Source organism: Phytophthora sojae (assembly GCF_000149755.1).
Source record: "Phytophthora sojae unplaced genomic scaffold PHYSOscaffold_13, whole genome shotgun sequence".
Classification (NCBI taxonomy): Eukaryota; Oomycota; class Peronosporomycetes; order Peronosporales; family Peronosporaceae; genus Phytophthora; species Phytophthora sojae.
Genome location: NW_009258127.1, coordinates 40,334 through 62,337, shown reverse-complemented (window position 1 = coordinate 62,337; position 22,004 = coordinate 40,334). Strand labels below are relative to the sequence as shown.

The 22,004-nt window shown below is 58.4% G+C and overlaps 1 protein-coding gene across 1 annotated transcript in view; it reads right to left on the bottom strand.

Annotated features, from left to right (window-relative positions):
- Nucleotides 1-1,348: 1,348 nt before the first annotated feature.
- The window catches only part of PHYSODRAFT_340847 (hypothetical protein), a gene marked incomplete at both ends in the record, with an annotated part of 59,331 nt that continues 38,675 nt past the window's right edge, over nucleotides 1,349-22,004 (bottom strand). Inside the window, 26 exons of the mRNA XM_009539082.1 lie at nucleotides 1,349-1,440; nucleotides 2,652-2,940; nucleotides 3,027-3,119; nucleotides 3,219-3,299; nucleotides 3,399-3,560; nucleotides 4,108-4,188; nucleotides 4,266-4,379; nucleotides 4,455-4,537; nucleotides 5,282-5,426; nucleotides 5,504-5,617; nucleotides 5,704-5,808; nucleotides 5,875-5,937; nucleotides 6,044-6,135; nucleotides 6,213-6,315; nucleotides 6,393-6,653; nucleotides 6,731-6,844; nucleotides 6,911-6,973; nucleotides 7,419-7,508; nucleotides 7,586-7,648; nucleotides 7,755-7,868; nucleotides 7,935-8,026; nucleotides 11,515-11,659; nucleotides 11,737-11,850; nucleotides 11,938-12,012; nucleotides 12,090-12,181; nucleotides 12,481-12,519. Of these exons, the coding sequence (XP_009537377.1) occupies nucleotides 1,349-1,440; nucleotides 2,652-2,940; nucleotides 3,027-3,119; nucleotides 3,219-3,299; nucleotides 3,399-3,560; nucleotides 4,108-4,188; nucleotides 4,266-4,379; nucleotides 4,455-4,537; nucleotides 5,282-5,426; nucleotides 5,504-5,617; nucleotides 5,704-5,808; nucleotides 5,875-5,937; nucleotides 6,044-6,135; nucleotides 6,213-6,315; nucleotides 6,393-6,653; nucleotides 6,731-6,844; nucleotides 6,911-6,973; nucleotides 7,419-7,508; nucleotides 7,586-7,648; nucleotides 7,755-7,868; nucleotides 7,935-8,026; nucleotides 11,515-11,659; nucleotides 11,737-11,850; nucleotides 11,938-12,012; nucleotides 12,090-12,181; nucleotides 12,481-12,519 (2,879 nt within the window). The remainder of the gene's footprint in view (nucleotides 1,441-2,651; nucleotides 2,941-3,026; nucleotides 3,120-3,218; nucleotides 3,300-3,398; nucleotides 3,561-4,107; nucleotides 4,189-4,265; nucleotides 4,380-4,454; nucleotides 4,538-5,281; nucleotides 5,427-5,503; nucleotides 5,618-5,703; nucleotides 5,809-5,874; nucleotides 5,938-6,043; nucleotides 6,136-6,212; nucleotides 6,316-6,392; nucleotides 6,654-6,730; nucleotides 6,845-6,910; nucleotides 6,974-7,418; nucleotides 7,509-7,585; nucleotides 7,649-7,754; nucleotides 7,869-7,934; nucleotides 8,027-11,514; nucleotides 11,660-11,736; nucleotides 11,851-11,937; nucleotides 12,013-12,089; nucleotides 12,182-12,480; nucleotides 12,520-22,004) is intronic.

Genomic DNA, 22,004 nt, shown 5'->3' with positions numbered 1-22,004 from the left:
TTCTCCCCAGCAGCGCCGCAGCAACAGCACAGAAGCAGCAAGAAGAAGCCGACCAGACACTCAGACAGACCGCGATGGATCTCTCCATGATCCTCAGGAGAAAAGATTAAAAGCTATCGGATAGTGTGCAAAAAAGGGATGACGATGTGTATGATACAAAAACGGATGGGAGCCTAATAGTATTTAACTACAGTACACTGCGCGACAAAGGGACAGCGACATTTTGCACAATACTAATATATAATACATGTTTTACTAAGGTATGCTGCTACGCAGTCGGCCGGTGTCGCATGAAGTCGAGCGTGTATTAATAACACACGCGTTTTTAAACGCACATTTCAATATATGCTGGATACTTAAAAGTATCCATCATATATTGAAATTTTATGAAAGTACACTTAATAGGCCATCTGAATAATTATTGAGTCGGTCACTATCGATGATGAACCATCAATCGCATCATCAAATCATTTCCCCCGGCCGAAGACGCAACACCAGAACGAAGTTACAACACGAAGGTAAGCATAGCTCTATGCTTGCGAGGGCGCTGCTGCAGCTAATAGCTTGCTTATACTTGGTTATTACAGCGCGAGAAAGTAAATTGATATTATCGTAAGTGTGTAAAAGTCTGCTTATCTGGTAGTTGTGGATGTTATCTATAAAAGCATAGCGCTGGCCACTGGTGCGCCGCCCTTGCGGCGCACCAGTGGCCCGCGCTGTGCGTTTATCTGTTCGGTTCTGTTTTTTGCTATCTCTCAGCCCCCGCGAAGCCCTAGGTTGTCTAATCAGTTTGCTTTTAACGCGACATATGACGCGAGCTTGGATTTCCCATTCATTGGGTAGAGTGGCTCTCATACAAATATGTCAATTTTGGCACCGCGACAAAACTTTGGGACAGGCATATATCTTAATTAAAGTAAATGCAGCTGTGATGGTGAGGTCCACCAATGCTAACTATTTGCAGTTTTCGGCATAGGTATAACATAGTGTCGCGGTCCTCCTCCGTCGGGGTCGTGTACTTTGGCCGACAGGTGAACAGGCGCTTCGCTTGCTGGCGTAGGGCGATAGAAGATAGGAAGACTTTAACACTCTCACTAAAATGCAAAGTTGTTGTTGCTTTAACGGAGAAAATCCACGACTGACCCCTCTCTTCTCACCTGTGCGCGGTCGGCAGCTACCCCACCGACCCGCTCCTTACCTACTGCAACCTGCCCTTGGGGACGACACGCCTTCGGCCTCCGAGCCAACGCCGCACTCGTGTCCCCCGTCCTCGACGTCCAGCCGCCGAACGTTCCGTACCCTCCGCTCTGCACCGCGCCATCTTTCAGCAGCAGAGTGGGCCTCCCACTTAGACTTGAAAAGCTTGCGCGCCCTGGTCTTGCCCCGCCAGACGTCGCGCCTCCTCCTGCTCCAACGCACCGTCGAGCAGCTTGAGGAAGGCTGTCAGCCGAGGTCTCAGACGTGACCCGGGACAATAGCAGGCAGAAAGATGAGCTGTCCAGAGTATTTTTCTGGACCCTCACGACGCAATACAGACATGGTATTACCGTTGATGCATGTTTTGCTACAAATCCTATTGGTTAGTGACCTTTGTGTTTTACATTGTATAACCTTTATCCCCCAGGTCGAAAGCCTACTAGTAGCCTGGGTCATATCCTACTAGTAGGCTCACTCTGTTTATTGAAAAATTGTGTTGGGCACCATGTGGTAAACATAAAAATCATGATAAAGCATAATTATTTGCTGAATTCGTTTACCATTGAACTTTACCCCAGCAAGCGCTCGATATGTAGCTGAGCTTTTCGTCCCGAAGACCGCTCCGTTGGCGCTAAAAACTAACTATGTTGTACTTTGTTATTTCAGCTTTCTTCTGAGCCCAGCGCCACATTCGATTTGGGTAACAGGGGATCAAATCCTCACGCTTACCGCCCCCTTAAAGGTATTAGCGACCTCTTTTTACTTGATTCTGATGGTTAATGTGACCTCACCATCACAGGCCCCTATACTATAACCCCAGTCGGGCACTTTGCTAGGACAAACTGGAAAAACGCTAGGACGAACCCGAAATTCACTGAAATAAAGCATAGTGTACCATAATTTTTGTCGATCTAGGACAAAATTTGTGGTACACTATACTGAAGCCAAGTAAAAACGATTTTGTCCTCCCGTTAGTCATAGAAAGAGGAGCGCCTGGGGTTAAGCAAAAAAAAGTTTGGTCGCAGTGCCAAATTGACAGATTTGTGTGGAAACCATTCTACCAAATGGGAAATCTTATGCCGCGTTAAAAGCAATCTGATTGGAGAAACATACCCAAATCGCATCCAATAACGCCTTCTATGATCGTCCCAAACCTTTTGCCGCACAATGTACGAATCAATCAAAGCATGACGGCTCTCCGGTAGCCCCCCCTCAATTTGTAGGTTTCAGATTCTATTAGTTTTACGTTTGATTCCGAAATATGCAGTTACCGTCCCCAAACTGAAATCCACTTCTAGCTGATACCCTTCCCAATTCGGTCATTTATGCACATATCGTAACAGAGGCTACCGCCCTTTCTGCAAGTTTAACTTGATTTGTATATTCCGTTTATCAGTCCTGCAATACACGATTTCTTGCCCTCAACGCCTTCCCTCTGAGCACTTAAAACGTACAATGGTTCGTTGGCGGTCGTTTAGAGCGCACACGGTATCGCCATGGCCAGACGCATCCGATGAGCCACCCCACGCAGCCTGCAACCGCGTAGAAGGCCTCGTCCCGATTCTCGCCTTGCCCACCAGCAGTGGCTACACGACCCCTAGCGATGGCACCAATGTCTCGTTGGCCATAAATTAGAGCGCCAGTGGTATCGCCATGGCCAGACGCATCCGACGAGCCACCCCACGCAGCCTGCAACCGCGTAGAAGGCCTCGTCCCGATTCTCGCCTTGCCCACCAGCAGTGGCTACACGACCCCTAGCGATGGCACCAATGTCTCGTTGGCCATAAATTATAGCGCCAGTGGTATCGCCATGGCCAGACGCATCCGACGAGCCATCGCATGCAGCCTGCAACCGCGTAGAAGGCCTCGGTCCCGATTCTCGCCTTGCCCACCAGCAGCCCACCAGCAGTGGCTACACGACCCTAGCGATGGCACCAATGTCTCGTTGGCCATAAATTAGAGCGCCAATGGTATCGCCATGGCCAGACGCATATGATGTGCCAGTGCAAGCAGCCTGCAACCGCGTAGAAGGCCTCGGTTCCGATTCTCGCCTTGCCCACCAGCAGCCCACCAGCAGCCCACCAGCAGTGGCTACACGACCCCTAGCGATGGCACCAATGTCTCGTTGGCCATAAATTAGAGCGCCAGTGGTATCGCCATGGCCAGACGCATATGCTGTGCCATCGCATGCAGCCTGCAACCGCGTAGAAGGCCTCGGTCCCGATTCTCGCCTTGCCCACCAGCAGCCCACCAGCAGTGGCTACACGACCCCAAGCGATGGCACCAATGTCTCGTTGGCCATAAATTATAGCGCCAGTGGTATCGCCATGGCCGGACGCATCCGACGAGCCATCGCATGCAGCCTGCAACCGCGTAGAAGGCCTCGGTTCCGATTCTCGCCTTGCCCACCAGCAGCCCACCAGCAGCCCACCAGCAGTGGCTACACGACCCCAAGCGATGGCATCAATGTCTCGTTGGCCATAAATTATAGCGCCAGTGGTATCGCCATGGCCGGACGCATCCGACGAGCCATCGCATGCAGCCTGCAACCGCGTAGAAGGCCTCGGTTCCGATTCTCGCCTTGCCCACCAGCAGCCCACCAGCAGCCCACCAGCAGTGGCTACACGACCCCAAGCGATGGCACCAATGTCTCGTTGGCCATAAATTAGAGCGCCAGTGGTATCGCCATGGCCGGACGCATCCGACGAGTCATCGCATGCAGCCTGCAACCGCGTAGAAGGCCTCGGTTCCGATTCTCGCCTTGCCCACCAGCAGCCCACCAGCAGCCCACCAGCAGTGGCTACACGACCCCAAGCGATGGCACCAATGTCTCGTTGGCCATAAATTAGAGCGCCAGTGGTATCGCCATGGCCGGACGCATATGCTGTGCCATCGCATGCAGCCTGCAACCGCGTAGAAGGCCTCGGTTCCGATTCTCGCCTTGCCCACCAGCAGCCCACCAGCAGCCCACCAGCAGCCCACCAGCAGTGGCTACACGACCCCAAGCGATGGCACCAATGTCTCGTTGGCCATAAATTATAGCGCCAGTGGTATCGCCATGGCCGGACGCATCCGACGAGCCATCGCATGCAGCCTGCAACCGCGTAGAAGGCCTCGGTTCCGATTCTCGCCTTGCCCACCAGCAGCCCACCAGCAGCCCACCAGCAGTGGCTACACGACCCCTAGCGATGGCACCAATGTCTCGTTGGCCATAAATTAGAGCGCCAGTGGTATCGCCATGGCCAGACGCATCCGACGAGCCATCGCATGCAGCCTGCAACCGCGTAGAAGGCCTCGGTCCCGATTCTCGCCTTGCCCACCAGCAGCCCACCAGCAGTGGCTACACGACCCCAAGCGATGGCACCAATGTCTCGTTGGCCGTAAATTATAGCGCCAGTGGTATCGCCATGGCCGGACGCATATGATGTGCCAGTGCAAGCAGCCTGCAACCGCGTAGAAGGCCTCGGTTCCGATTCTCGCCTTGCCCACCAGCAGCCCACCAGCAGCCCACCAGCAGTGGCTACACGACCCCAAGCGATGGCACCAATGTCTCGTTGGCCATAAATTATAGCGCCAGTGGTATCGCCATGGCCAGACGCATATGCTGTGCCATCGCATGCAGCCTGCAACCGCGTAGAAGGCCTCGGTCCCGATTCTCGCCTTGCCCACCAGCAGCCCACCAGCAGCCCACCAGCAGTGGCTACACGACCCCAAGCGATGGCACCAATGTCTCGTTGGCCATAAATTATAGCGCCAGTGGTATCGCCATGGCCGGACGCATCCGACGAGCCATCGCATGCAGCCTGCAACCGCGTAGAAGGCCTCGGTTCCGATTCTCGCCTTGCCCACCAGCAGCCCACCAGCAGCCCACCAGCAGTGGCTACACGACCCCAAGCGATGGCACCAATGTCTCGTTGGCCATAAATTAGAGCGCCAGTGGTATCGCCATGGCCGGACGCATATGCTGTGCCATCGCATGCAGCCTGCAACCGCGTAGAAGGCCTCGGTCCCGATTCTCGCCTTGCCCACCAGCAGCCCACCAGCAGCCCACCAGCAGTGGCTACACGACCCCTAGCGATGGCACCAATGTCTCGTTGGCCATAAATTAGAGCGCCAGTGGTATCGCCATGGCCAGACGCATCCGACGAGCCATCGCATGCAGCCTGCAACCGCGTAGAAGGCCTCGGTCCCGATTCTCGCCTTGCCCACCAGCAGCCCACCAGCAGTGGCTACACGACCCCAAGCGATGGCACCAATGTCTCGTTGGCCATAAATTATAGCGCCAGTGGTATCGCCATGGCCGGACGCATCCGACGAGCCATCGCATGCAGCCTGCAACCGCGTAGAAGGCCTCGGTTCCGATTCTCGCCTTGCCCACCAGCAGCCCACCAGCAGCCCACCAGCAGCCCACCAGCAGTGGCTACACGACCCCAAGCGATGGCACCAATGTCTCGTTGGCCATAAATTATAGCGCCAGTGGTATCGCCATGGCCAGACGCATCCGACGAGCCATCGCATGCAGCCTGCAACCGCGTAGAAGGCCTCGGTTCCGATTCTCGCCTTGCCCACCAGCAGCCCACCAGCAGCCCACCAGCAGTGGCTACACGACCCCTAGCGATGGCACCAATGTCTCGTTGGCCATAAATTAGAGCGCCAGTGGTATCGCCATGGCCAGACCCATCCGACGAGCCATCGCATGCAGCCTGCAACCGCGTAGAAGGCCTCGGTCCCGATTCTCGCCTTGCCCACCAGCAGCCCACCAGCAGTGGCTACACGACCCCAAGCGATGGCACCAATGTCTCGTTGGCCATAAATTATAGCGCCAATGGTATCGCCATGGCCAGACGCATCCGATGAGCCATCGCATGCAGCCTGCAACCGCGTAGAAGGCCTCGGTCCCGATTCTCGCCTTGCCCACCAGCAGCCCACCAGCAGTGGCTACACGACCCCAAGCGATGGCACCAATGTCTCGTTGGCCATAAATTATAGCGCCAGTGGTATCGCCATGGCCGGACGCATCCGACGAGCCATCGCATGCAGCCTGCAACCGCGTAGAAGGCCTCGGTTCCGATTCTCGCCTTGGCCACCAGCAGCCCACCAGCAGCCCACCAGCAGTGGCTACACGACCCCAAGCGATGGCACCAATGTCTCGTTGGCCATAAATTATAGCGCCAGTGGTATCGCCATGGCCGGACGCATCCGATGAGCCACCCCACCCAGCCTGCAACAGCGTAGAAGGCCTCGGTACCGATTCTCGCCTTGCCCACCAGCAGCCCACCAGCAGTGGCTACACGACCCCTAGCGATGGCACCAATGTCTCGTTGGCCATAAATTAGAGCGCCAGTGGTATCGCCATGGCCAGACGCATATGCTGTGCCATCGCATGCAGCCTGCAACCGCGTAGAAGGCCTCGGTCCCGATTCTCGCCTTGCCCACCAGCAGCCCACCAGCAGTGGCTACACGACCCCAAGCGATGGCACCAATGTCTCGTTGGCCATAAATTATAGCGCCAATGGTATCGCCATGGCCAGACGCATCCGATGAGCCATCGCATGCAGCCTGCAACCGCGTAGAAGGCCTCGGTTCCGATTCTCGCCTTGCCCACCAGCAGCCCACCAGCAGCCCACCAGCAGTGGCTACACGACCCCTAGCGATGGCACCAATGTCTCGTTGGCCATAAATTAGAGCGCCAGTGGTATCGCCATGGCCAGACGCATCCGATGAGCCATCGCATGCAGCCTGCAACCGCGTAGAAGGCCTCGGTTCCGATTCTCGCCTTGCCCACCAGCAGCCCACCAGCAGTGGCTACACGACCCCAAGCGATGGCACCAATGTCTCGTTGGCCATAAATTAGAGAGCGCCAATGGTATCGCCATGGCCGGACGCATATGCTGTGCCATCGCATGCAGCCTGCAACCGCGTAGAAGGCCTCGGTTCCGATTCTCGCCTTGCCCACCAGCAGCCCACCAGCAGTGGCTACACGACCCCTAGCGATGGCACCAATGTCTCATTGACCATAAATTAGAGCGCCAGTGGTATCGCCATGGCCGGACGCATATGCTGTGCCATCGCATGCAGCCTGCAACCGCGTTGAAGGCCTCGTCCCGATTCTCGCCTTGCCCACCAGCAGCCCACCAGCAGTGGCTACACGACCCCAAGCGATGGCACCAATGTCTCGTTGGCCATAAATTATAGCGCCAATGGTATCGCCATGGCCGGACGCATCCGATGAGCCATCGCATGCAGCCTGCAACCGCGTAGAAGGCCTCGGTTCCGATTCTCGCCTTGCCCACCAGCAGCACCAGCAGTGGCTACACGACCCCAAGCGATGGCACCAATGTCTCGTTGGCCATAAATTAGAGCGCCAGTGGTATCGCCATGGCCGGACGCATATGCTGTGCCATCGCATGCAGCCTGCAACCGCGTAGAAGGCCTCGGTCCCGATTCTCGCCTTGCCCACCAGCAGCCCACCAGCAGTGGCTACACGACCCCAAGCGATGGCACCAATGTCTCGTTGGCCATAAATTATAGCGCCAATGGTATCGCCATGGCCGGACGCATCCGATGAGCCATCGCATGCAGCCTGCAACCGCGTAGAAGGCCTCGGTTCCGATTCTCGCCTTGCCCACCAGCAGCCCACCAGCAGCCCACCAGCAGTGGCTACACGACCCCTAGCGATGGCACCAATGTCTCGTTGGCCATAAATTAGAGCGCCAGTGGTATCGCCATGGCCAGACGCATCCGATGAGCCATCGCATGCAGCCTGCAACCGCGTAGAAGGCCTCGGTTCCGATTCTCGCCTTGCCCACCAGCAGCCCACCAGCAGTGGCTACACGACCCCAAGCGATGGCACCAATGTCTCGTTGGCCATAAATTAGAGAGCGCCAATGGTATCGCCATGGCCGGACGCATATGCTGTGCCATCGCATGCAGCCTGCAACCGCGTAGAAGGCCTCGGTCCCGATTCTCGCCTTGCCCACCAGCAGCCCACCAGCAGCCCACCAGCAGTGGCTACACGACCCCTAGCGATGGCACCAATGTCTCGTTGGCCATAAATTAGAGCGCCAGTGGTATCGCCATGGCCAGACGCATCCGATGAGCCATCGCATGCAGCCTGCAACCGCGTAGAAGGCCTCGGTTCCGATTCTCGCCTTGCCCACCAGCAGCCCACCAGCAGTGGCTACACGACCCCAAGCGATGGCACCAATGTCTCGTTGGCCATAAATTAGAGAGCGCCAATGGTATCGCCATGGCCGGACGCATATGCTGTGCCATCGCATGCAGCCTGCAACCGCGTAGAAGGCCTCGGTCCCGATTCTCGCCTTGCCCACCAGCAGCCCACCAGCAGTGGCTACACGACCCCTAGCGATGGCACCAATGTCTCGTTGGCCATAAATTAGAGCGCCAGTGGTATCGCCATGGCCAGACGCATATGCTGTGCCATCGCATGCAGCCTGCAACCGCGTAGAAGGCCTCGGTCCCGATTCTCGCCTTGCCCACCAGCAGCCCACCAGCAGTGGCTACACGACCCCTAGCGATGGCACCAATGTCTCGTTGGCCATAAATTAGAGCGCCAGTGGTATCGCCATGGCCAGACGCATCCGACGAGCCATCGCATGCAGCCTGCAACCGCGTAGAAGGCCTCGGTCCCGATTCTCGCCTTGCCCACCAGCAGCCCACCAGCAGTGGCTACACGACCCCAAGCGATGGCACCAATGTCTCGTTGGCCATAAATTATAGCGCCAATGGTATCGCCATGGCCAGACGCATCCGATGAGCCATCGCATGCAGCCGGCAACCGCGTAGAAGGCCTCGGTCCCGATTCTCGCCTTGCCCACCAGCAGCCCACCAGCAGCCCACCAGCAGTGGCTACACGACCCCTAGCGATGGCACCAATGTCTCGTTGGCCATAAATTAGAGCGCCAGTGGTATCGCCATGGCCAGACGCATATGCTGTGCCATCGCATGCAGCCTGCAACCGCGTAGAAGGCCTCGGTCCCGATTCTCGCCTTGCCCACCAGCAGCCCACCAGCAGTGGCTACACGACCCCAAGCGATGGCACCAATGTCTCGTTGGCCATAAATTATAGCGCCAATGGTATCGCCATGGCCAGACGCATATGCTGTGCCATCGCATGCAGCCTGCAACCGCGTAGAAGGCCTCGTCCCGATTCTCGCCTTGCCCACCAGCAGCCCACCAGCAGTGGCTACACGACCCCAAGCGATGGCACCAATGTCTCGTTGGCCATAAATTATAGCGCCAATGGTATCGCCATGGCCGGACGCATATGCTGTGCCATCGCATGCAGCCGGCAACCGCGTAGAAGGCCTCGGTCCCGATTCTCGCCTTGCCCACCAGCAGCCCACCAGCAGCCCACCAGCAGTGGCTACACGACCCCTAGCGATGGCACCAATGTCTCGTTGGCCATAAATTAGAGCGCCAGTGGTATCGCCATGGCCAGACGCATATGCTGTGCCATCGCATGCAGCCTGCAACCGCGTAGAAGGCCTCGGTCCCGATTCTCGCCTTGCCCACCAGCAGCCCACCAGCAGTGGCTACACGACCCCAAGCGATGGCACCAATGTCTCGTTGGCCATAAATTATAGCGCCAATGGTATCGCCATGGCCAGACGCATCCGATGAGCCATCGCATGCAGCCTGCAACCGCGTAGAAGGCCTCGGTTCCGATTCTCGCCTTGCCCACCAGCAGCCCACCAGCAGTGGCTACACGACCCCAAGCGATGGCACCAATGTCTCGTTGGCCATAAATTAGAGAGCGCCAATGGTATCGCCATGGCCGGACGCATATGCTGTGCCATCGCATGCAGCCTGCAACCGCGTAGAAGGCCTCGGTCCCGATTCTCGCCTTGCCCACCAGCAGCCCACCAGCAGCCCACCAGCAGTGGCTACACGACCCCTAGCGATGGCACCAATGTCTCGTTGGCCATAAATTAGAGCGCCAGTGGTATCGCCATGGCCAGACGCATCCGACGAGCCATCGCATGCAGCCTGCAACCGCGTAGAAGGCCTCGGTTCCGATTCTCGCCTTGCCCACCAGCAGCCCACCAGCAGTGGCTACACGACCCCAAGCGATGGCACCAATGTCTCGTTGGCCATAAATTATAGCGCCAATGGTATCGCCATGGCCGGACGCATATGCTGTGCCATCGCATGCAGCCGGCAACCGCGTAGAAGGCCTCGGTCCCGATTCTCGCCTTGCCCACCAGCAGCCCACCAGCAGCCCACCAGCAGTGGCTACACGACCCCTAGCGATGGCACCAATGTCTCGTTGGCCATAAATTAGAGCGCCAGTGGTATCGCCATGGCCAGACGCATCCGACGAGCCATCGCATGCAGCCTGCAACCGCGTAGAAGGCCTCGGTTCCGATTCTCGCCTTGCCCACCAGCAGCCCACCAGCAGTGGCTACACGACCCCAAGCGATGGCACCAATGTCTCGTTGGCCATAAATTATAGCGCCAATGGTATCGCCATGGCCGGACGCATATGCTGTGCCATCGCATGCAGCCGGCAACCGCGTAGAAGGCCTCGGTCCCGATTCTCGCCTTGCCCACCAGCAGCCCACCAGCAGTGGCTACACGACCCCTAGCGATGGCACCAATGTCTCGTTGGCCATAAATTAGAGCGCCAGTGGTATCGCCATGGCCAGACGCATATGCTGTGCCATCGCATGCAGCCTGCAACCGCGTAGAAGGCCTCGGTCCCGATTCTCGCCTTGCCCACCAGCAGCCCACCAGCAGTGGCTACACGACCCCAAGCGATGGCACCAATGTCTCGTTGGCCATAAATTATAGCGCCAATGGTATCGCCATGGCCAGACGCATCCGATGAGCGATCGCATGCAGCCTGCAACCGCGTAGAAGGCCTCGGTTCCGATTCTCGCCTTGCCCACCAGCAGCCCACCAGCAGCCCACCAGCAGTGGCTACACGACCCCTAGCGATGGCACCAATGTCTCGTTGGCCATAAATTAGAGCGCCAGTGGTATCGCCATGGCCAGACGCATCCGATGAGCCATCGCATGCAGCCTGCAACCGCGTAGAAGGCCTCGGTTCCGATTCTCGCCTTGCCCACCAGCAGCCCACCAGCAGTGGCTACACGACCCCAAGCGATGGCACCAATGTCTCGTTGGCCATAAATTAGAGAGCGCCAATGGTATCGCCATGGCCGGACGCATATGCTGTGCCATCGCATGCAGCCTGCAACCGCGTAGAAGGCCTCGGTTCCGATTCTCGCCTTGCCCACCAGCAGCCCACCAGCAGCCCACCAGCAGTGGCTACACGACCCCTAGCGATGGCACCAATGTCTCGTTGGCCATAAATTAGAGCGCCAGTGGTATCGCCATGGCCAGACGCATCCGACGAGCCATCGCATGCAGCCTGCAACCGCGTAGAAGGCCTCGGTCCCGATTCTCGCCTTGCCCACCAGCAGCCCACCAGCAGTGGCTACACGACCCCAAGCGATGGCACCAATGTCTGGTTGGCCATAAATTATAGCGCCAATGGTATCGCCATGGCCAGACGCATCCGATGAGCCATCGCATGCAGCCTGCAACCGTGTAGAAGGCCTCGGTTCCGATTCTCGCCTTGCCCACCAGCAGCCCACCAGCAGCCCACCAGCAGTGGCTACACGACCCCTAGCGATGGCACCAATGTCTCGTTGGCCATAAATTAGAGAGCAAATGGTATCGCCATGGCCAGACGCATCCGATGAGCCACCCCACCCAGCCTGCAACAGCGTAGAAGGCCTCGGTACCGATTCTCGCCTTGCCCACCAGCAGCCCACCCACCAGCAGTGGCTACACGACCCCTAGCGATGGCACCAATGTCTCGTTGGCCATAAATTAGAGCGCCAGTGGTATCGCCATGGCCAGACGCATCCGATGAGCCATCGCATGCAGCCTGCAACCGCGTAGAAGGCCTCGGTTCCGATTCTCGCCTTGCCCACCAGCAGCCCACCAGCAGTGGCTACACGACCCCTAGCGATGGCACCAATGTCTCATTGACCATAAATTAGAGCGCCAGTGGTATCGCCATGGCCGGACGCATATGCTGTGCCATCGCATGCAGCCTGCAACCGCGTAGAAGGCCTCGGTCCCGATTCTCGCCTTGCCCACCAGCAGCCCACCAGCAGTGGCTACACGACCCCTAGCGATGGCACCAATGTCTCGTTGGCCATAAATTAGAGCGCCAGTGGTATCGCCATGGCCGGACGCATATGCTGTGCCATCGCATGCAGCCTGCAACCGCGTAGAAGGCCTCGGTACCGATTCTCGCCTTGCCCACCAGCAGCCCACCAGCAGTGGCTACACGACCCCAAGCGATGGCACCAATGTCTCGTTGGCCATAAATTATAGCGCCAATGGTATCGCCATGGCCGGACGCATATGCTGTGCCATCGCATGCAGCCTGCAACCGCGTAGAAGGCCTCGGTACCGATTCTCGCCTTGCCCACCAGCAGCCCACCAGCAGTGGCTACACGACCCCAAGCGATGGCACCAATGTCTGGTTGGCCATAAATTAGAGAGCGCCAATGGTATCGCCATGGCCGGACGCATATGCTGTGCCATCGCATGCAGCCTGCAACCGCGGAGAAGGCCTCGGTACCGATTCTCGCCTTGCCCACCAGCAGCCCACCAGCAGTGGCTACACGACCCCTAGCGATGGCACCAATGTCTCATTGACCATAAATTAGAGAGCAAATGGTATCGCCATGGCCGGACGCATATGATGTGCCATCGCATGCAGCCTGCAACAGCGTAGAAGGCCTCGTCCCGATTCTCGCCTTGCCCACCAGCAGCCCACCAGCAGTGGCTACACGACCCCTAGCGATGGCACCAATGTCTCATTGACCATAAATTAGAGAGCAAATGGTATCGCCATGGCCGGAAGCATATGATGTGCCATCGCATGCAGCCTGCAACCGCGTAGAAGGCCTCGGTTCCGATTCTCGCCTTGCCCACCAGCAGCCCACCAGCAGTGGCTACACGACCCCAAGCGATGGCACCAATGTCTGGTTGGCCATAAATTAGAGAGCGCCAATGGTATCGCCATGGCCGGACGCATATGCTGTGCCATCGCATGCAGCCTGCAACCGCGGAGAAGGCCTCGGTCCCGATTCTCGCCTTGCCCACCAGCAGCCCACCAGCAGTGGCTACACGACCCCTAGCGATGGCACCAATGTCTCATTGACCATAAATTAGAGCGCCAGTGGTATCGCCATGGCCGGACGCATATGCTGTGCCATCGCATGCAGCCTGCAACCGCGTAGAAGGCCTCAGTCCCGATTCTCGCCTTGCCCACCAGCAGCCCACCAGCAGTGGCTACACGACCCCTAGCGATGGCACCAATGTCTCATTGACCATAAATTAGAGCGCCAGTGGTATCGCCATGGCCGGACGCATATGCTGTGCCATCGCATGCAGCCTGCAACCGCGGAGAAGGCCTCGGTACCGATTCTCGCCTTGCCCACCAGCAGCCCACCAGCAGTGGCTACACGACCCCTAGCGATGGCACCAATGTCTCATTGACCATAAATTAGAGCGCCAGTGGTATCGCCATGGCCGGACGCATATGCTGTGCCATCGCATGCAGCCTGCAACCGCGTAGAAGGCCTCAGTCCCGATTCTCGCCTTGCCCACCAGCAGCCCACCAGCAGTGGCTACACGACCCCTAGCGATGGCACCAATGTCTCATTGACCATAAATTAGAGCGCCAGTGGTATCGCCATGGCCAGACGCATCCGATGAGCCATCGCATGCAGCCTGCAACCGCGTAGAAGGCCTCGTCCCGATTCTCGCCTTGCCCACCAGCAGCCCACCAGCAGTGGCTACACGACCCCTAGCGATGGCACCAATGTCTCATTGACCATAAATTAGAGCGCCAGTGGTATCGCCATGGCCAGACGCATCCGACGAGCCATCGCATGCAGCCTGCAACCGCGTAGAAGGCCTCGGTACCGATTCTCACCTTGCCCACCAGCAGCCCACCAGCAGTGGCTACACGACCCCTAGCGATGGCACCAATGTCTCATTGACCATAAATTAGAGAGCAAATGGTATCGCCATGGCCGGACGCATATGATGTGCCATCGCATGCAGCCTGCAACCGCGTAGAAGGCCTCGGTTCCGATTCTCGCCTTGCCCACCAGCAGCCCACCAGCAGTGGCTACACGACCCCAAGCGATGGCACCAATGTCTCGTTGGCCATAAATTAGAGAGCGCCAATGGTATCGCCATGGCCGGACGCATATGCTGTGCCATCGGATGCAGCCTGCAACCGCGGAGAAGGCCTCGTCCCGATTCTCGCCTTGCCCACCAGCAGCCCACCAGCAGTGGCTACACGACCCCTAGCGATGGCACCAATGTCTCGTTGACCATAAATTAGAGAGCCAACGGTGTCGCCATGGCCAGACGCATTCGACGAGCCATCGCATGCAGCCTGCAACCGCGTAGAAGGCCTCGGTCCCGATTCTCGCCTTGCCCACCAGCAGCCCACCAGCAGTGGCTACACGACCCCTAGCGATGGCACCAATGTCTCGTTGACCATAAATTAGAGCGCCAGTGGTATCGCCATGGCCGGACGCATATGCTGTGCCATCGCATGCAGCCTGCAACCGCGTAGAAGGCCTCAGTCCCGATTCTCGCCTTGCCCACCAGCAGCCCACCACCAGTGGCTACACGACCCCTAGCGATGGCACCAATGTCTCATTGACCATAAATTAGAGCGGCAATGGTATGGCCAAGGCCAGACGCATATGCTGTGCCATCGCATGCAGCCTGCAACCGCGTAGAAGGCCTCGGTCCCGATTCTCGCCTTGCCCACCAGCAGCCCACCAGCAGCGGCTACACGACCCCTAGCGATGGCACCAATGTCTCATTGACCATAAATTAGAGCGCCAGTGGTATCGCCATGGCCAGACGCATTCGACGAGCCATCGCATGCAGCCTGCAACCGCGTAGAAGGCCTCGGTCCCGATTCTCGCCTTGCCCACCAGCAGCCCACCAGCAGTGGCTACACGACCCCTAGCGATGGCACCAATGTCTCGTTGGCCATAAATTAGAGCGCCAGTGGTATCGCCATGGCCAGACGCATCCGACGAGCCATCGCATGCAGCCTGCAACCGCGTAGAAGGCCTCAGTCCCGATTCTCGCCTTGCCCACCAGCAGCCCACCACCAGTGGCTACACGACCCCTAGCGATGGCACCAATGTCTCATTGACCATAAATTAGAGCGGCAATGGTATGGCCAAGGCCAGACGCATATGCTGTGCCATCGCATGCAGCCTGCAACCGCGTAGAAGGCCTCGGTCCCGATTCTCGCCTTGCCCACCAGCAGCCCACCAGCAGCGGCTACACGACCCCTAGCGATGGCACCAATGTCTCATTGACCATAAATTAGAGCGGCAATGGTATGGCCAAGGCCAGACGCATATGCTGTGCCATCGCATGCAGCCTGCAACCGCGTAGAAGGCCTCGGTCCCGATTCTCGCCTTGCCCACCAGCAGCCCACCAGCAGCGGCTACACGACCCCTAGCGATGGCACCAATGTCTCATTGACCATAAATTAGAGCGCCAGTGGTATCGCCATGGCCAGACGCATCCGATGAGCCATCGCATGCAGCCTGCAACCGCGTAGAAGGCCTCGTCCCGATTCTCGCCTTGGCCACCAGCAGCCCACCAGCAGTGGCTACACGACCCCTAGCGATGGCACCAATGTCTCATTGACCATAAATTAGAGCGCCAGTGGTATCGCCATGGCCAGACGCATCCGACGAGCCATCGCATGCAGCCTGCAACCGCGTAGAAGGCCTCGGTCCCGATTCTCGCCTTGCCCACCACCAGCCCACCGCCAGTGGCTACACGACCCCTAGTGATGGCACCAATGTCTCGTTGGCCATAAATTAGAGAGCGCAAATGGTATCGCCATGGCCAGACGCATCCGATGAGCCACCCCACACAGCCTGCAACCGCGTAGAAGGCCTCGTCCCGATTCTCGCCTTGCCCACCAGCAGTGGCTACACGACCCCTAGTGATGGCACCAATGTCTCGTTGGCCATATATTAGAGAGCAAATGGTATCGCCATGGCCAGACGCATCCGATGAGCCATCGCATGCAGCCTGCAACCGCGTAGAAGGCCTCGGTTCCGATTCTCGCCTTGGCCACCAGCAGCCCACCAGCAGTGGCTACACGACCCCTAGCGATGGCACCAATGTCTCATTGACCATAAATTAGAGCGCCAGTGGTATCGCCATGGCCAGACGCATCCGACGAGCCATCGCATGCAGCCTGCAACCGCGTAGAAGGCCTCGGTCCCGATTCTCGCCTTGCCCACCAGCAGCCCACCAGCAGTGGCTACACGACCCCTAGCGATGGCACCAATGTCTCATTGACCATAAATTAGAGCGCCAGTGGTATCGCCATGGCCAGACGCATCCGACGAGCCATCGCATGCAGCCTGCAACCGCGTAGAAGGCCTCGGTCCCGATTCTCGCCTTGCCCACCACCAGCCCACCGCCAGTGGCTACACGACCCCTAGTGATGGCACCAATGTCTCGTTGGCCATAAATTAGAGAGCGCAAATGGTATCGCCATGGCCAGACGCATCCGATGAGCCACCCCACACAGCCTGCAACCGCGTAGAAGGCCTCGTCCCGATTCTCGCCTTGCCCACCAGCAGTGGCTACACGACCCCTAGTGATGGCACCAATGTCTCGTTGGCCATATATTAGAGAGCAAATGGTATCGCCATGGCCAGACGCATCCGATGAGCCATCGCATGCAGCCTGCAACCGCGTAGAAGGCCTCGGTTCCGATTCTCGCCTTGGCCACCAGCAGCCCACCAGCAGTGGCTACACGACCCCTAGCGATGGCACCAATGTCTCATTGACCATAAATTAGAGCGCCAGTGGTATCGCCATGGCCAGACGCATCCGACGAGCCATCGCATGCAGCCTGCAACCGCGTAGAAGGCCTCGGTCCCGATTCTCGCCTTGCCCACCAGCAGCCCACCAGCAGTGGCTACACGACCCCTAGCGATGGCACCAATGTCTCCTTGGCCATATATTAGAGCGGCAATGGTATCGCCATGGCTAGACGCATCCGATGAGCTATCGCATGCAGCCTGCAACCGCGTAGAAGGCCTCGGTCCCGATTCTCGCCTTGCCCACCAGCAGCCCACCAGCAGTGGCTACACGACCCCAAGCGATGGCACCAATGTCTCGTTGGCCATAAATTAGAGCGCCAATGGTATCGCCATGGCCAGACGCATCCGACGAGCCATCGCATGCAGCCTGCAACCGCGGAGAAGGCCTCGTCCCGATTCTCGCCTTGCCCACCAGCAGCCCACCAGCAGTGGCTACACGACCCCTAGCGATGGCACCAATGTCTCATTGACCATAAATTAGAGAGCAAATGGTAACGCCATGGCCGGACGCATATGATGTGCCATCGCATGCAGCCTGCAACCGCGTAGAAGCCTCAGTCCCGATTCTCGCCTTGCCCACCAGCAGCCCACCACCAGTGGCTACACGACCCCTAGCGATGGCACCAATGTCTCATTGACCATAAATTAGAGCGGCAATGGTATGGCCAAGGCCAGACGCATATGCTGTGCCATCGCATGCAGCCTGCAACCGCGTAGAAGGCCTCGGTCCCGATTCTCGCCTTGCCCACCAGCAGCCCACCAGCAGTGGCTACACGACCCCAAGCGATGGCACCAATGTCTCGTTGGCCATAAATTAGAGCGCCAATGGTATCGCCATGGCCAGACGCATCCGACGAGCCATCGCATGCAGCCTGCAACCGCGGAGAAGGCCTCGTCCCGATTCTCGCCTTGCCCACCAGCAGCCCACCAGCAGTGGCTACACGACCCCTAGCGATGGCACCAATGTCTCATTGACCATAAATTAGAGAGCAAATGGTAACGCCATGGCCGGACGCATATGATGTGCCATCGCATGCAGCCTGCAACCGCGTAGAAGCCTCAGTCCCGATTCTCGCCTTGCCCACCAGCAGCCCACCACCAGTGGCTACACGACCCCTAGCGATGGCACCAATGTCTCATTGACCATAAATTAGAGCGGCAATGGTATGGCCAAGGCCAGACGCATATGCTGTGCCATCGCATGCAGCCTGCAACCGCGTAGAAGGCCTCGGTCCCGATTCTCGCCTTGCCCACCAGCAGCCCACCAGCAGTGGCTACACGACCCCTAGCGATGGCACCAATGTCTCATTGACCATAAATTAGAGCGCCAGTGGTATCGCCATGGCCAGACGCATCCGACGAGCCATCGCATGCAGCCTGCAACCGCGTAGAAGGCCTCGGTCCCGATTCTCGCCTTGCCCACCACCAGCCCACCGCCAGTGGCTACACGACCCCTAGCGATGGCACCAATGTCTCGTTGGCCATAAATTAGAGAGCGCAAATGGTATCGCCATGGCCAGACGCATCCGACGAGCCACCCCACACAGCCTGCAACCGCGTAGAAGGCCTCGTCCCGGTTCTCGCCTTGCCCACCAGCAGTGGCTACACGACCCCTAGCGATGGCACCAATGTCTCGTTGGCCATAAATTAGAGCGCCAGTGGTAACGCCATGGCCAGACGCATATGATGTGCCATCGCATGCAGCCTGCAACCGCGTAGAAGGCCTCGTCCCGATTCTCGCCTTGCCCACCAGCAGCCCACCAGCAGTGGCTACACGACCCCTAGCGATGGCACCAATGTCTCATTGACCATAAATTAGAGCGCCAGTGGTATCGCCATGGCCAGACGCATCCGACGAGGCATCGCATGCAGCCTGCAACCGCGTAGAAGGCCTCGGTCCCGATTCTCGCCTTGCCCACCACCAGCCCACCGCCAGTGGCTACACGACCCCTAGCGATGGCACCAATGTCTCGTTGGCCATAAATTAGAGCGCCAGTGGTATCGCCATGGCCAGACGCATCCGACGAGCCATCGCATGCAGCCTGCAACCGCGTAGAAGGCCTCGGTCCCGATTCTCGCCTTGCCCACCAGCAGCCCACCAGCAGTGGCTACACGACCCCTAGCGATGGCACCAATGTCTCGTTGACCATAAATTAGAGCGCCAGTGGTATCGCCATGGCCGGACGCATCCGACGAGCCATCGCATGCAGCCTGCAACCGCGTAGAAGGCCTCGGTCCCGATTCTCACCTTGCCCAGCAGTGGCTACACGACCCCTAGCGATGGCACCAATGTCTCGTTGACCATAAATTAGAGCGCCAGTGGTATCGCCATGGCCAGACGCATATGATGTGCCGTCGCATGCAGCCTGTAACCGCGTAGAAGGCCTCGTCCCGATTCTCGCCTTGCCCACCAGCAGCCCACCAGCAGTGGCTACACGACCCCAAGCGATGGCACCAATGTCTCGTTGGCCATAAATTAGAGCGCCAGTGGTATCGCCATGGCCGGACGCATCCGACGAGCCATCGCATGCAGCCTGCAACCGCGTAGAAGGCCTCGGTCCCGATTCTCACCTTGCCCAGCAGTGGCTACACGACCCCTAGCGATGGCACCAATGTCTCATTGACCATAAATTAGAGAGCAAATGGTATCGCCATGGCCGGACGCATATGATGTGCCATCGCATGCAGCCTGCAACCGCGTAGAAGGCCTCGGTTCCGATTCTCGCCTTGCCCACCAGCAGCCCACCAGCAGTGGCTACACGACCCCAAGCGATGGCGCCAATGTCTCGTTGGCCATAAATTAGAGAGCGTCAATGGTATCGCCATGGCCGGACGCATATGCTGTGCCATCGCATGCAGCCTGCAACCGCGTAGAAGGCCTCGTCCCGATTCTCGCCTTGCCCACCAGCAGCCCACCAGCAGTGGCTACACGACCCCTAGCGATGGCACCAATGTCTCGTTGACCATAAATTAGAGAGCCAACGGTGTCACCATGGCCAGACGCATTCGACGAGCCATCGCATGCAGCCTGCAACCGCGTAGAAGGCCTCGGTACCGATTCTCGCCTTGCCCACCAGCAGCCCACCAGCAGTGGCTACACGACCCCAAGCGATGGCACCAATGTCTCGTTGGCCATAAATTAGAGAGCGCCAATGGTATCGCCATGGCCGGACGCATATGCTGTGCCATCGCATGCAGCCTGCAACCGCGGAGAAGGCCTCGTCCCGATTCTCGCCTTGCCGACCAGCAGCCCACCAGCAGTGGCTACACGACCCCTAGCGATGGCACCAATGTCTCGTTGACCATAAATTAGAGAGCCAACGGTGTCACCATGGCCAGACGCATTCGACGAGCCATCGCATGCAGCCTGCAACCGCGTAGAAGGCCTCGGTCCCGATTCTCGCCTTGCCCACCAGCAGCCCACCAGCAGTGGCTACACGACCCCTAGCGATGGCACCAATGTCTCGTTGGCCATAAATTAGAGCGCCAGTGGTATCGCCATGGCCAGACGCATATGCTGTGCCATCGCATGCAGCCTGCATCCGCGTAGAAGGCCTCAGTCCCGATTCTCGCCTTGCCCACCAGCAGCCCACCACCAGTGGCTACACGACCCCTAGCGATGGCACCAATGTCTCATTGACCATAAATTAGAGCGGCAATGGTATGGTCAAGGCCAGACGCATCCGATAAGCCATCGCATGCAGCCTGCAACCGCGTAGAAGGCCTCGGTCCCGATTCTCGCCTTGCCCACCAGCAGCCCACCACCAGTGGCTACACGACCCCTAGCGATGGCACCAATGTCTCATTGACCATAAATTAGAGCGGCAATGGTATGGTCATGGCCAGACGCATCCGATGAGCCATCGCATGCAGCCTGCAACCGCGTAGAAGGCCTCGTCCCGATTCTCGCCTTGCCCACCAGCAGCCCACCAGCAGTGGCTACACGACCCCTAGCGATGGCACCAATGTCTCATTGGCCATAAATTAGAGAGCAAATGGTATCGCCATGGCCAGACGCATCTGGCGAGCCATCGCATGCAGCCTGCAACCGCGTAGAAGGCCTCGGTCCCGATTCTCGCCTTGCCCACCAGCAGCCCACCAGCAGTGGCTACACGACCCCTAGCGATGGCACCAATGTCTCATTGGCCATAAATTAGAGCGCCAATGGTATCGCCATGGCCAGACGCATATGATGTGCCATCGCACGCAGCCTGCAACCGCGTAGAAGGCCTCGGTACCGATTCTCGCCTTGCCCACCAGCAGCCCACCACCAGTGGCTACACGACCCCTAGCGATGGCACCAATGTCTCGTTGGCCATAAATTAGAGAGCAAATGGTATCGCCATGGCCGGACGCATATGATGTGCCATCGCATGCAGCCTGCAACCGCGTAGAAGGCCTCGGTTCCGATTCTCGCCTTGCCCACCAGCAGCCCACCAGCAGTGGCTACACGACCCCTAGCGATGGCACCAATGTCTCATTGGCCATAAATTAGAGAGCAAATGGTAACGCCATGGCCGGCCGCATATGATGTGCCATCGCATGCAGCCTTCAACCGCGTAGAAGGCCTCGTCCTGATTCTCGCCTTGCCCACCAGCAGCCCACCAGCAGTGGCTACACGACCCCTAGCGATGGCACCAATGTCTCGTTGGCCATAAATTAGAGCGGCAATGGTATCGCCATGGCCAGACGCATCCGACGAGCCATCGCATGCAGCCTGCAACAGCGTAGAAGGCCTCGATCCCGATTCTCGCCTTGCCCACCAGCAGCCCACCAGCAGTGGCTACACGACCCCTAGCGATGGCACCAATGTCTCGTTGGCCATAAATTAGAGCGCCAATGGTATCGCCATGGCCAGACGCATCT